The 14,787-nt window shown below is 48.3% G+C and overlaps 1 protein-coding gene across 1 annotated transcript; it reads right to left on the bottom strand.

Moving 5' to 3' along the window:
* Window positions 1-5,257: 5,257 nt before the first annotated feature.
* On the bottom strand, window positions 5,258-8,603 carry LOC146752961 (uncharacterized). Its single transcript, XM_085531025.1, has 6 exons — window positions 8,568-8,603; window positions 8,074-8,145; window positions 7,881-7,982; window positions 7,029-7,172; window positions 6,171-6,312; window positions 5,258-5,985 (listed from the first exon to the last, which is right to left on the bottom strand). The coding sequence occupies exons 1-6, from the start codon at window positions 8,593-8,595 to the stop codon at window positions 5,889-5,891; spliced, it is 585 nt and encodes a 194-aa protein (XP_085387151.1). The 5' UTR covers window positions 8,596-8,603; the 3' UTR covers window positions 5,258-5,888.
* Between the last annotated feature and the right edge of the window lie 6,184 nt (window positions 8,604-14,787).

The following is a 14,787-nucleotide window of genomic DNA, read 5'->3' as shown; positions in this document are numbered from 1 at the left end:
CTAACACTCACAGACATTACTGTCAGAAGGATGGTGCTGTGTTGTGCTTCTACCTTTGGCAGCCCCTGGAGAAATGCTGTGGCACACAGAACACCTTTGTATTGCACTGACTGCTGCCATGCAGCATGGATTTAACACACCAAATCCAGAGCAGCATGACTGCATCTAACTGCCCTGAGAAAAACTACTGTAGCTGAAGAGATGAGGAGGCAGCTGCTCATCTGCAGAACAAGCAGTACTGCCAGACATTGGGCCAGGTGAGCACCTCCTGCTGCAGCGTGATGATGACAGGGCTGGAGATGATCTGCAAAGCCAGCTTAAAAGTGGGAGACGTGAGTCAACGTGGCAGGAGGACAGAGGTGTTAGGGAGCAGCCAAGGCATCAAAGAGTATCAAAAGGCTTTGAAAAGTATCACAAAGCAACAGCCAGGAAGACTGGGATTATCATGAGCAGCAACCTGGATGCTAGAGATTATTTGCTCCCATACAAAATGGTAGAGATCTTGCTGCAGACATCCCAAAGCCAGGCAAAATGGGAACCCAGAGCTCTGCCTGCACGAACCCCACAGCCAGAGTGTTGCAAGCTGAGCTGCCTTGCTGTTTGTTGCATTCATCCCAATCCCTGTGAATGAAGACTCGGAATGCAGCCAAGGCGATGACTGAGCATGAGAGTGACTTTATTCAATAAAAGACAGGAGGGCTTGAGAGGTCAGGGGTGAAGATGGGACTCCTCTTGTCAAGATGAGAGTGGCTCAGAGCTTGTGCTGCTGCCTGGTGCCTGGGACTGGCAGCCTGACTCTAAGTCCCCATCTAAGATGCTCAGCTTCACCTCACTGATGCTGACCTGCTCCTGCATGGTGCTGCTGCTGTTGGGGCACTCGGGCTGTGCTTGGGATGGGCAGCACTGCAAAGGCGCTGGGTCACAATCCAGGCAGGTGACTGCTGTGTCTGGCAGGCTAAGGTCAGCATCTTCAGCAGAGCCAGGAGATATGAGAGCATGAACGTGGATGAGCCCCTTGTGTCCATCACTGTTACCATGTGGAAGGCTGTCATCCGAATTGCAGCGATTCGTGCTTAATAAGAACTCTCCATTGATGGAAACTGTCATGGTTTAATAATGTTGTAATTTTGCTATCAGTATTCCACATCATAACATCATATAAAGCATGAATAATTTTACTGAATCTGCAACTTACAGAAGAAGACTACATCTCCCAGGGAACAACACGATAGGTCACGGGATGTAGATGCTCATGTGCCTAAAAGTAAGGCTACTGAAGAACATAAAAATAACCATCAGGTTGATCGAGCTGCCAAAATTGAGGTGGCTCAAATAGACTTGGACTGGCAGAACAAGGGTGAATTATTCCTAGCTCGGTGGGCCCATGAGACTTCAGGTCATCAAGGAAGGGATGCAACATATAAGTGGGCCAGAGACCGAGGGGTGGACTTAACTATGGACGCTATTGCTCAGGTTATTCATGATTGTGAAACATGCGCCATAATTAAACAAGCCAAGAGGATGAAACCTCTTTGGGGGGAAGGGCGATGGCAAAAGTATAAATATGGAGAGGCATGGCAGGTTGATTATATCACCTTGCCACGATCTCGCAATGGTAAGCGTTATGTACTCACCATGGTGGAGGCAACCACTGGGTGGCTCGAAACATACGCAGTACCCCATGCTACCGCCCGAAACACCATATTAGGGTTGGAAAAGCAAATCCTGTGGCGGCATGGCACTCCAGAAAGAATTGAATCAGATAATGGGACCCATTTTAAAAATTCCCTTGTAACCACTTGGGCCAAAAATCATGGCATTGAGTGGATTTACCATATTCCCTATCATGCACCAGCTTCTGGTAAGATTGAACGATTCAATGGGTTGTTGAAAACTATGTTGAAAGCAATGGGTGGCGGAACGTATAAAAATTGGGAGAACCATTTAGCAGAAGCCACCTGGTTGGTCAACACTCGAGGATCTAGTAATCGCAATGGTCCTAACCAATCCAGCTCCCTACGTACCGTGGAGGGAGATAAGGTTCCTGTAGTACACATAAAGAGCGTGTTGGGAAAGACGGTTTGGGTCCTTCCAGCGTCTGGAAAGGGCAAACCTCTCCGGGGTACTGTCTTTGCCCAGGGACCTGGGTGCACATGGTGGGTGATGGACAAAAATGGGAATGTTCAATGTGTACCACAAGGGAATTTGATGTTGGGGGAGTGCAGCCAATGATTTCTTGTTGATATATAGGTAGAGTCTCAGAAAATATTTCAATTAGGTACAGAATAGTTCAATTAGGTATAGGACTTAAGATAGAGTGGATTAATGTTAAGGAAACACTTTTTCTCTATATACCTTAATTAGGCATTCTGTAAGCAAGTTTTCCATCTGGACTCTATATCCTGCAATGGCCATGCATGTGTAGAGCACACATGGAAAGAAGTATAAGTCAAAAGGAAATCTGCTGTGGTGGCTGGGAAAGGATGAGTGCACCTTGATGTGGGGGACGCCCTACTAGCGCTGCCTTTCCCCTCTACCGCTGACATGTTTTCCTTTTTCTGGCAGTTTTGCCATTTTCTCAAAATTAATAAATAGTAGGTTAGGTTATAGAGTTTTGTTCTCAACTTAGGGATTTGTATGGAATAAATATAAATTGTTGAGAAAAATAAGGTTGCTGATTATTCACAATTATACATATGAGTGTGTATGTATGTATAAACATAATGTAACGATGTAGAATAAGGGGTGGAATGTCATGGTTTAATAATGTTGTAATTTTGCTATCAGTATTCCACATCATAACATCATATAAAGCATGAATAATTTTACTGAATCTGCAACTTACAGAAGAAGACTACATCTCCCAGGGAACAACATGATAGGTCACGGGACCTGGACTCTATATTAACTCTGTCGCAGAAAAAACTGACGTCTTTCGAGTTCTGGCGTTCAGGGCAGTGTGTGGGAGCCTTCAGCCGTTCGCCTAGATTCACAGTAGGCCTCTCGGTTACGGGACTCATTCTCTCTCCTATTTTGCTTGATTCGTTAGCTCAATTTTCAATTTTCAATTATATTGTATTATATTGTGTTATCCTGTATTTCGATATAGTATTTAGTATAGTATAGTAAGTGTGCCTCCTTAGATCGTTGCCGCTGTTTTCTTTTCCTAATTAATTTTTTCCTTTCGGCCTAGGGCCCCTCCGGGGCCCACGGCCCCTGTCACGGGCGCAGGTGGATTTTTAGTTCAAACCGTGACAGAAACACACTGCACATCACTACTTGGTTTGGATCTCTGGGGTTGACAAGGGCTCGAATCACCTAGGAAGGCATAGAAAGACAAGGGTTAGTGTCAAACATTTGCAAGTTGAATCATGAAAGGTTGTTGATACTTGGTAATAGAGTGGCAGCAGGAAGAAGCAAATAGGCTTCAAGCAACAGAGCCACTGTCTTGAAAGTGATCCTCATTCAGGTCCAGCTCGTGTGCTGTTTCACTGTAATCTGCTTCTTTGGGTCTACCTAGTGGGCAGCAGCACTCGAGCTGTTACTGATATCACTGAAAAGAAATGGAGACAATTGTTCTGTTCCTAAGAGCTTCAAGGTGCCTAGAAGCACAAATAGAAACCAGCAGTATTTCATCACTTCACCAAAAGGAAGGTCAAACACCTGAGCTGTGAAGAGCAGTTACAGAACCTATGCATAAGATCACACCAGACATACTTTGTTCTAACAACAGTTATGGCACATAGTCCATTTCCTTCAATATTCCCAAAATGAAATGATGTGGAGCATTACAGGGAAAGAAACACTGCACACAGACACTATGACCCTGATTATACTCAAGCAGCAGACTTAAAACAAGTCAGAGTTTTAGATTCCAGGATATTGCAGGACCTATCATGTGTGAAATTCAGTTACACAACAGTGCCTAGGTGCCTGCGTTTCAAGCAACTTTCAGATCACAGCCATGTAAAATAAAAACAAATTCAGTGCAGAAATAGCAATCCTGTACCTTAATACTCATGAGATTATCCATTTTTTACAGCACTCTGACTAAGTTCTAAAACTTGCTCATCCCAGTTCACTTCAACAAGTTCCACCAGTTCAAGCAATGCAGTTCTGAGATCCTATGTATGTTAGGCAGATAGAATTGAACAGTGCAGAAATAATCTCTGACAGCTTTAAGAGCTCCGTTCTGCTTACAAACTCTCAGTCCAAAATTATTCGCAGTTTTAAGGAAATGAACACCTGAAGCAGTTGGATCATCTGCCATTTGCCGCATTCTGCTTCTTGGCATCATGATTAGCACAAAGGGTTTTCTGCTGTCCTGCAGAGATGGACGAAGTCCTGCTTACAAATGGACCAAGTTCCAGTGTACAGCAGAGATTTTACCAGACTAACAAACCACGTCATTCAATTCATTTGCTCAGGTTGTTATGCACTCAGAAAGGAAACAGAACTAACTGTTGAATTCTGAAGGTAATCTGTGGGGTCCTGTAGAGAGTGTTTTTTACAGCTAGTTAGCTGAGAAGGGTCGTAAACACGGTGCGGTTAATCAAGCAGCCATAACACCTGCAAGGACAGTGAGAACATCAGTATGCCTTATGATGGTGAGAAACTAGCCATGGTTCTGGGAACTCAGCAAGGGAGTAGCTTTCAGGATGATAACAACAAGCTGTTAAGATACTCGGGGATGGTATGTAATTGGGAACCAATGATGAGCTCCACTTTTGCAATATGTATGAGCTAATTATCCGTATTATAAAGGTACACGCAGCCAAGGAATAAACGAGATTCACTGATCATGTCAATGACAGGTGTGGTCGTCTGCTTTTCTCCCGCCGTTCTGCAACATCGTTGTTGTTTAGTGTCACTGGGTTCGTTAAACTGCTGTTCATTCTCAGATCGTTGGTTTTTTTCATTTTTTCCCTCCTAGACCCACTCGCAATCTTACTTCCCTTCCCCTCTCAGCCGCGCCGCGCCGCGCTGTTAGAGAGGGGAGGTTCTTTGTTCCTTCTCTCCCTGGGTTTGTTCCCACTGTCACCGAGTGAGCTCTAGAGAGAACTCCGTGACACAAACTCATTGCAAAGTCTAAGCTAGAAGAAGCGTCACCTCAGTGTATCCCAGAAAAAGAACAGCGTTGAGATTTTAATTGGTTTTGGTTTTTTTTTTATTGGGGGTGGGTTGTTTTTTGTTGGTTTTTTAGGGTTTTTTTTTTTTTTTTTTGTCTTTTTTTTGGGGGGGAGGGGGGTTGGGGGGGGAGGGGTGTAGGGGTGCGAGGGGAAGGGAGAGGGAGGGGACAGTTGTTTGGTTGTTTTTAATATACAATAAAGTTATGCAGTTCTGCTGTCAGTCGCCTCAGAGAGTTCCCGAAGGAGCTCAACCACGTTCTGCTCAACATCGAGTTGTTCCATTGAGTGGAGCAATGGTAGTCTTGCAGATGGAGCAATGCAGGAATTCTGACAGGATCTCCAGGTGTATCCAGTTCATCAACTGAAAGCTCCGCAACCAAATTGGAAGGGACCAGTCCTCTTGTGCCATCTGTCAGCTCTCCCTGAAACCAGCCATTCTCACCCACATCTCCAAAGACATTACGTTTTGTCCAGCAGTCAGAGGCAGCTCGTTTTCTGGGTCCTCATGAGGACCCTCAACAGGAATGTAGCTGTGTCGAGCTAAGAATCTTCAAACTGCTGGTGATACCTGTCCTGGAGTATGCAGGATGAAGGACAAAAGCTCTGCTCTCACATTCAGGGCCATCCTCTGACAGAAGGCAGCACTCAGGACTGTTCCCAAGGATCTCTTTCATGACTTTGAGTTCAAGCTCCTGGTTTTCCAGATGACCTTGAAGACTTCGGGCCTCTTCAATGGCAGAATGGAACGGACTGGAGCTATTACGGAGATTCTTGTTTGACTGGGTCAGAGTCTGTCTCGTTGCCTTCCCCAGCTCCATCTGCTGCTTCTGCTGCTCTCTTTTCCCTCTTGCGTGCTCTGTGAGAATGAGTTTCAGAAAGCACTACTCACTGACAGGAAATAAGGGGAAACTTGAAAGACTTTGCAACCTAAGTCCTGGCAGTGTACTGCCAGCGGCTGATTTGGCCGTCCAGGATCCTGGCACCACAAATGCTTCATTGCCAAATGCAGCAATAAGGTGTTCTGGGGAAAAGCCAACTCACAGGTAGTTTTTGAGCACCCATATCACAGTACCAACAGCCAGCACCAGCGCAGGCAGCAGCATCACTGAGACTGTCATCGGAATGCGGCGCTTCCGCACAGATCTGTGAGCAGCAGCCTCTGTGCTTTTGCCTGTGTTCATCCCTGGAAGAAATGAGACAATGTCCCACGTTACCTTCAGCTGCACTACAGATAATCTCTCAGTGTGCTTCATGGACCCAAGAGGTCATTTTGTCAGTGGGTGCCTCCGTCTCTGGTGCCGAATCACCGGAGGACAAGAAGGATTGCTTCCACCTCTCGTTGGGTATGGAGAGGCTGCACAGGCACTACCCGTGTCCTCCTCTGGGCCGAGAGCTGGGGCTGTACTCTGGGGTCTGGGCTTGGTCCGTGGGGAGAGCTACAGAGCAGAATCCCTCACGCTTTTCCCGGCATGCGTGTCCTGAGCTCCCCCTGTGGGACGCCCCCCAGGCTGAAGGTCAGGCTTCAGCCAGCACAGGGCACATCCAGAGCCATCCCAGGGGAGAAACACTCCTGCAGGCTCCTACCACACAAGACCCTGCTCATCACCCTCAGGTGGCTTCGTTCCAAAAGGGCAAACTCTGCGATCTGGGAGCGGTGGGAGCTGAGCAGGGTCACAGAGGTCTGCAAGTACCTTCCCTGGCACATTGCTGGAACAACTCTCCACACCCCACGAAGGCCAGCCATTTTCAGAGAGCCACCCCTGGCTTCTTTTACATGTGCTCTATGCTCACACGCTCAGGTCTGGCTGCTGACCTGGTGTGCAAGAGCTGGCAGCAAGAGCCTGCAGGCACGCAGTGACTCTGGTTCGTGACACCGTATGATCATAGGACAGAAATTACCTGGCATGCCGGTTGGTGCTGCCTGCATTCCTCTGTCTGGGACGGGCAGTGTGGGATATCCGCCTTCCTGCAGCACATCCGGGACCGGCAGTGTAGGATATCCGCCTTCCTGGAGTGCATCCCTCTCACTTTGTTGGTCCGTTCCTTTAGAAAGAAAGCAGGGCAGTAGGATTGGGATGTCACGTGCCCTCATCGAAAACTGAGCTTCTCCAATCCCGAGCTCAGGTAAAGTCCAGGCCCCCCCCCAAGTACACTGTGAGCCCCTCTGTTACCCAAGGGCATTTGGGCCCTCCCAGCTATTGGACAATGCTGACTCCCTCACACCTCTTGAGAAATCAGCTCCTGTGCAAGGCCCTCACATACTGTGCTGTCACCAGCCCGTCACAGCCAGGTAGCTGCAGGCTGAAATCCAAGATCTAACACACAGTCCAAGCCCTCAGAATTAGCATCTCCACCTCATTTCCAGCATTAGCAAAGGCAGCCAACCCTGCTTAGGACGCTCCTCCTGCCTTGAACTTGCTCAGCTGCACGGAGGGCTTTGGATGAACAGAAGCACAGCACTTGCCACTTTGCCACTTGCTGCCATCTGGGTGCCAATGACTGCACAAAGCAGCTCTGACAAGTAATGGTTGTGCTGGGGGAGCAGCTGCCTCTGGGTCTTGGCTGGATGCAGACCATCTGGCAGCAGACCAGCTCTGGTGCTTGACAGCACCTGCAAGGTGATACATGGAACACGGCTGCAGCACGGCTCTGACCCATCCCTTCCTGCTGTGCAGGCTACAGCCTGCCCACACCTGTATATCACACCTCAGCTTCCCAGGTCCCACAGTGAACAGACTGAAGTATACCCACCACGCTCTGCCTTCTCCATTTCCTTCAGCAGTCGCTTCAGGAGACGGGATGAGCCCTGAGAGTATTTTCCTCGATTGGATTCATCCTCTTCTCTTTCCGGACCTTAACAGAATGTATGAAGTTAAATATCATGTGCATGAAGATCTGAAGATCAGCGGCGAGTCAGCCAAGTCAGTGAAGACAGAGTACTCACTGCTGGGATTCCAGTTGGGCTCCAGCACAGGAGGAAACCGATGACCGGGCAAGGCCCACACTGGGGGCACTTCTGCAACCAAAGACCCATGAAAAGTTTTAGTCACACACTACAGCATCAACTGAGTAGCAGAGCATACAGGGGACAGGGCCTGCAGACACAAGTGTGATCAGACACAGGTGAGGAGAGCTTCCGGCACATGTGGGGGCCTCCTTTTCCCTGAGTGACCTGTAGGGTCTGGCGGTGGTTGGGGAATGCCACAGCCCAAATACAAAGGTCTGGGCTCCCTCAGCTGCAGAGGGGCAGCGGTAACCTTCCCACTGAAATGTTGCAGCTCTCCGAGAGAAAAGATACTCATGGCTCATCTGTGCAAACCCTTCCAGGCACAAACAGGCTTGGAAGACCTGGAGAGGATCTCCAGTAAAATTGCACCCAGGTAAACCATGAGAGCATGAACGTTTCAGCCTCCAAGGAAACAGACACTCACAACTTACCCCTGGGTTGTCCCCCAGGCACAGGCATGAAGTCCGGATCCAAAGGAGCATCCGGAAAGGGAGCATGAAGCTCATCATCTAGAATCAAGAACAGATGAGAGAAGTTCCCACTTATATGCACTATATGGTGTGATCTCCTTCTCCCTCAGTAACTGGATGTGGGGCATGGGAGAATAACTCAGGTCATGATTTCCAAAGTTGCAGGGTGGACGGGATGACCCGTAGGCTGGCACCTGGCAGCGTATGCAGTGCTCTCTCCGGGCCACGTGCCACATCTCTCACAGATTACGTGGAAGAAGATGCCCATCACCCCCTACCCAGCAACACCCCCATGGAAGGCAGGCCCCAGGCAAGTGTACTACAGGGCCGTGGGGACACAGCCTGACTTCTTGCTCCCAGCGCTGCTCAGTTTGGGTCCCATCTCTACCCACTCACCTGCTCCCCGTGCTCGCCACGGAGCAGCACAGCTCTCCTGAAAACTCATGGCCACCAATAGGAGGAAGAGGACAAGGCGGGCAGGGTCCATGGCCGCCCCCACACTTGCACCACGCTTCCAACACCACCGCTGCAGCCACAGTGAGTGTCGCACTGAGCCAAGCCTGCGGCCAGGCCTTGTGAGCTCATGACGCAGCTCAGCACAGTCATAGGATGGGGCATTGTGACCTCACATCTCTGTGATTCCGGGTGGTGGCTCCCCGCAGGCTGCTGCTCTTGTGATGCACTGCACCAGGGCTGTGTGGGGCTGGTGCTTACATCATAGAAATGCAGAATCATAGAATGGCTTGGCTTGCAAGGGACAGTGAAGAACTCAGAACCCCAGCCCCACTGCCTCGGGCAGAGATGCCACCCACAGAGTCTTGCTGCCCAGAGTTCCATCCAGCCTGACCTTGAACACCTCCAGGGATGGAGCATCCACAACTTTGCTTGGCAAACTTTTGCAGAGCTTCAACAACCCCAAGAAGGCATTATTTCCAGCCTGGTGCAACACCTCAGGCCACAGGGGTAGTGACGCAATATGCACAGGTTATCCACGCGTGTGAAACGTGCTGCAATTAAGCAAGCCAAGCGGATAAATCCTCTCCAGTGTGGAGGATGATGGCTGAAATACAAGCTGGACTGCTGAACCCGGCACCAATGGGGCTTATGTGTTTGCGTCAAAAGACAAAATACCAAGCAGAGAGCATGGGAATCAAATGTTGTTTCTGAAGCAGAATTAAGAAAAAAAAAATTGATTTCACAGTCTGACAACAACCCTCCTCCTCTGCCCCCTTTCCCCCAGCGCACCCCTCCCTTCCTTCCCTCTTTGTTTAACAAAGACTTTGAATAAAATCATCATATCAATACTACAATTGCTGGCCTGGGATTATTATCACCTCTTTGGGGTTCCTGGACAGGAGAGGTGCACCCCACTGATTTCAGCGGTCCTACCTGGGTGGTGAGGTGACTTCTTGGGATGGCTGATAGGAAACTGTTACATAAAGGATGGGCTCTATGAAAGCTAAGGCACAGGTGTTGACTCCTGCTGTCCCGGTAATTTCGTGCACAGACAGAGGCAAGGGAATTTAATTCTTGCTTTGGGGGGTCTCTTGAGTCTCAGGTGAGTCTTGGGACTCAGGTGAGTCTGGGAGCGCGCTGTTGCTGTATGGTACCCTGTGCACTTGATGAAGTGCCAGCAGCACACCCCTAATAATCTGAGTATCAGAGCGAGGTACTCCAGAGGGAATGGGCCCTAAATCCAAGAATCGTGTGAGCTGAGTAGTTCGCAGCATCATTCTGGAGATAAGGGGAATAGGAGCTCCCAAGTACAAGGGAAAAGCATCCCCAGAATTGTGCCTGAAGATAAGCCCCTTGGGGAGAAGCTTCAGAATTGGAAAAATAATCCCAAAACTGGGGATAACGAAAAAGATGTTTAAATACTGTATACAAAAAGCCTAGAGAGCCACTATAGGGAAAATCATTATTTTGACCAAAATAGGGGTCTGACAAAGATTGGGCTTGTCAGACTTTGAATTTATATGTAAACAGTAATACTCCTTTCTCTGAAAAAGAATTGGCTTATGACATTGAATGGGTGCAAGAAGTAACAGTTCCTCACAAGGAGTCAAAGTTCAAAAGAAAAAAAAAGCAGAAAGATCATAAATGAGATCCCTTAGATACATTCCCTCCCTTCCCCCCTCAACTCCCACAATTTCTAGATCAATGCAAGCAGCAGCAACCCCTCCAGAGAAGGGGGCTGGCTGAGCTGCTGATCCCATGCAGGGCCCTAGAGGGAGGATGCACTCCCAATTACCGAGGAAACTGGAACAGTGTAAACAGGACCTGGACAGTTCTCCTTTCTCTAAAACTAACCTTACAAATACTTCACATTATCCTCTTAGGGAAGTCTCCTTAGGTCAAAGGAAAATAGGGCATGCTAAGCTGCCATTTTTACTAGCAGAGAAGTCAGGAGATTCAAGGAGGAAATTGATTCCTTAACTGGGGATCCCGTAAGAATAGCAGAGCAATTAAATCAATTACTAGGACCTAATTTCTAATCATGGACAGAAATGATGCTTATCATGTGTAGAGAGTGGTTTTTTACAGTTAGTTAGCTGAGAAGGGTCGTAAACACGGTGCAGTTAATCTAACAGTCATGCCACCTGCAAGGGCAGTGAGAATAACAAGATGCTCTGGGATGGTGAGAAACTAGCCATGTGTCATGGTTTAATAATTTTGTAATTTTGCTATCAGTATTCCACATCATAACATCATATAAAGCATGAATAATTTTACTGAATCTGCAACTTACAGAAGAAGACTACATCTCCCAGAGAACAACACGATGGGTCACGGGACCTGGACTCTATATTAACTCTGTCGCAGAACAGACTGACGTCTTTCGAGTTCTGGCGTTCAGGGCAGTGTGTGGGAGCCTTCAGCCGTTCGCCCAGATTCACAGTAGGCCTCTCGGTTACGGGACTCATTCTCTCTCCTATTTTGCTTGATTCGTTAGCTCAATTTTCAATTATATTGTATTATATTGTGTTATCCTGTATTTCGATATAGTATTTAGTAAATAAGTGTGCCTCCTTACATCGTTGCCGCTGTTTTCTTTTCCTAATTAACTTTTTTTCCTTTCGGCCTAGGGCCCCTGCGGGGCCCACGGCCCCTGTCACGGACGCAGGTGGACTTTTCGTTCAAACCGTGACAAGGAGCAGCCCGGCAGCACTGGCGGGAGCCGCTGACGCAGCTCGTGGCCGTTGCCTGGCAACAGCGGGAGATTTAAATGGGCATGGGGAGGGCAGTGTCAAGTACTGAGCAACGTCTCCCAGTACTAAAAAGTCCTTTTTGTCAGGGAATAACTCGTTTAAAAAACACAGTGTTTAAAAAAATACAGAATCACGGAATTGTAGGGGTTGGAAAGGACCTCTAGAGATCATCGAGTCCCGCCGCCCATGCCAAAGCAGGCTCCCTGCACCACATCACACAGCTCGGCGTCCAGGCAGGTCTTGAATATCTCCACAGAAGGAGACTCCACCACCTCCCTGGGCAGCCTGTTCCAGCGCTCCATCACCCTCACTGTAAAGAAGTTCTTCTGCACATTCGTGTGGAACTTCCTATGCTGTACTTTTATCCCATTACCCCTAGTCCTATCCCCACGCACTACTGAAAAGAGACCAGCCTCACCACTATGGCCCCCACACCTCAGGTATTTATAAACCTGGATCAAGTCCCCTCTCAGCCTTCTTTTCTCAAGGCTAAACAGACCCAGTTCCCTCAGTCTCTCCTCATAGGGGAGATGCTCCAGGCCCTTCACCATCTTTGTGGCCCTCCGCTGGACTCTTTCCAAGAGATCCCTGTCTTTTTTGTACTGGGGAGCCCAGAACTGGACACAGTATTCCAGATGAGGCCTCACCAGGGCAGAGTAGAGGGGGAGGATCACCTCCCTCGACCTGCTGGACACGCTCTTTTTAATGCACCCCAGGATGCCATTGGCCTTTTTGGCTACAAGGGCACACTGCTGGCTCATGGTCAATCTGTCATCCACCAGGACGCCCAGGTCCCTCTCAGCAGAGCCCCTCTCCAGCAGCTCTTCCCCCAGCCTGTACTGGTGCATGCAATTATTTCTCCCTAGGTGCAAGACTCTACACTTGCTTTTGTTAAACCTCATCCAGTTTCTTGCTTCCCAGCTCTCCAGCCTGTCCAGGTCTCGCTGAATGGCAGCACAGCCTTCAGGCGTGTCAGCCAATCCTCCCAACTTTGTGTCATCAGCAAACTTGCTGAGGGTGGTCACTATCCCCTCATCAAGGTCGTTGATGAAGATGTTGAGCAAGACCGGACCCAGTACAGACCCCTGGGGGACGCCGCTAGTTACAGGCCTTCAGCCAGACACCGCACCGCCAACGACAACCCTCTGCGCTCTGCCAGTCAGCCAATTCTCAACCCACTTCACTGTCCACTCATCTATCCCATACTTCCTCAGCTTTGTTATAAGGATGTCATGGGGGACAGTATCAAAAGCCTTACTGAAATCAAGGTAGACTACATCTACCGCCCCCCCCCCCCCCCGTCCACCCAGCTAGTGACATCTTCATAAAAGGCCACCAGGTTGGTCGAGCATGACCTCCCCTTGGTGAACCCATGCTGAGTACTCCTGATAACCACCTTATCACCCAGCTGTCTGGAGATGGCATCCAGAACAAGCTGTTCAATCACCTTCCCTGGGACAGAGGTGAGGCTGACCGGCCTATAATTACCCGGGTCTTCCTTCTTGCCCTTTTTGAAGACTGGACTGACACTGGCCGTCCTCCAGTCTTCAGGCACCTCCCCAGTTCTCCAAGACCTCTGATACATTACAGAGAGCGGCTCAGCAACGACCTCCGCCAGCTCCCTCAGCACCCGCGGATGCACCCCATCAGGTCCCATGGATTTATGGACCTTAATGTTTCCTAGGCACTCACAGACCACCTCTTCCCCGACTAAAGGGAAATCTCCCATTCCCCGGACTCTCTCATCAACCTCCAGGGTCTGGGATTGCTATTGCTGAGGGAGAGTCCTTTCACTAAAGACAGAAGCAGATGATCCTGCGGGGTAAAAGCCCACAAAAGGCAAACCACAATTAGTATCGAGACCCTGTTGCTTTTGTTGTAGAAAATACTGCGGTTTAAATGTGATAATGATCCAGATTAGAGAAACAGTAGGGTTGTGTTACCTCCGCTTTAACATGTTAACTTTACGAAATTTGTTTTTGAACCATTGCTCCCCCTCCTCATGTGTGTAGGAACATAAGGGAAAGAGATACCTAAGAAAATCTCTTAGGATGTATATTGGCATATCGGAGGGATATTGCTGGGGAACTGGGAGGGACTCTAAGCAAGAACACCCTCATCAAATAATGTAATCATTGGTGGTTAGTATATAAGTTGGAGGACGAGTTAAAATGATCCCAAAACCAGGAAAAAGGATAGGGAAAAGATGTTTAAATATTGTGTTAGATATGGCCTAGAGAGCCACTACAGGGAAAATCAATATTTGGCCAAAATACAGATCTGGTGAAGGTTGGGTTTGTCAGATCTCGAATTTATATGTAAAGAACAAAACCCCTTTTCAAAGGAGGAATCAGAATATGCTGCCTGTTGGATACAAGAAATCAGCCTGTTATTAGTAAAAAGAAAAAGGCCCGGACCAGGAAGGAGAGGAATTAGAAAAAGGAACTAATCAATGGGACCCTCCTGAGAATCTCCCCCCCATATAACCCCAATGTAGCACAAAGGGAGACAGGCGCTGCCCCAGTAAGAGGAAATGGTAAAGCACACAGGGACATTTCACAGAAAAGAGGGGCATGCTGGGCTCAGGAGAGAATTAAAACAATGTAAAAGGGACATAAAAATTTCTCCTTTCCCAGACACTAGCTGTACCAGCACCTCAGTGTACCCCTTATGGGAGGTCCCATTGGGACAAGGACAAATATGCTATGTAAACTCCCCACTCACTAGTGGAGAAATTAGAAATTTTAAGAAGGAAATGAAATCTTTAATTGAAGATTCTATAAGAGTAGCAGAACAATTAGATCAATTTCTGGGGCTTTCAAAACTTTGGTCCCATCAGGACCCCCTGGTAAATATAAAAGTGGGACCTGAGGGGGAAGAAGTTGTGGTTTTAGTTGATACTGGGACAGCTCGTTCATCACTGGCCCGTAAGGTGTCAGGACTCAAATTAACAAATGAGGCCTTAAAGATAA

This window comes from Coturnix japonica, unplaced genomic scaffold, assembly GCF_054131305.1.
Source record: "Coturnix japonica strain WE unplaced genomic scaffold, WE-NBRP24 Scf040, whole genome shotgun sequence".
NCBI classification, from domain to species: Eukaryota; Metazoa; Chordata; class Aves; order Galliformes; family Phasianidae; genus Coturnix; species Coturnix japonica.
This window is presented reverse-complemented; position numbering and strand designations above follow the sequence as displayed.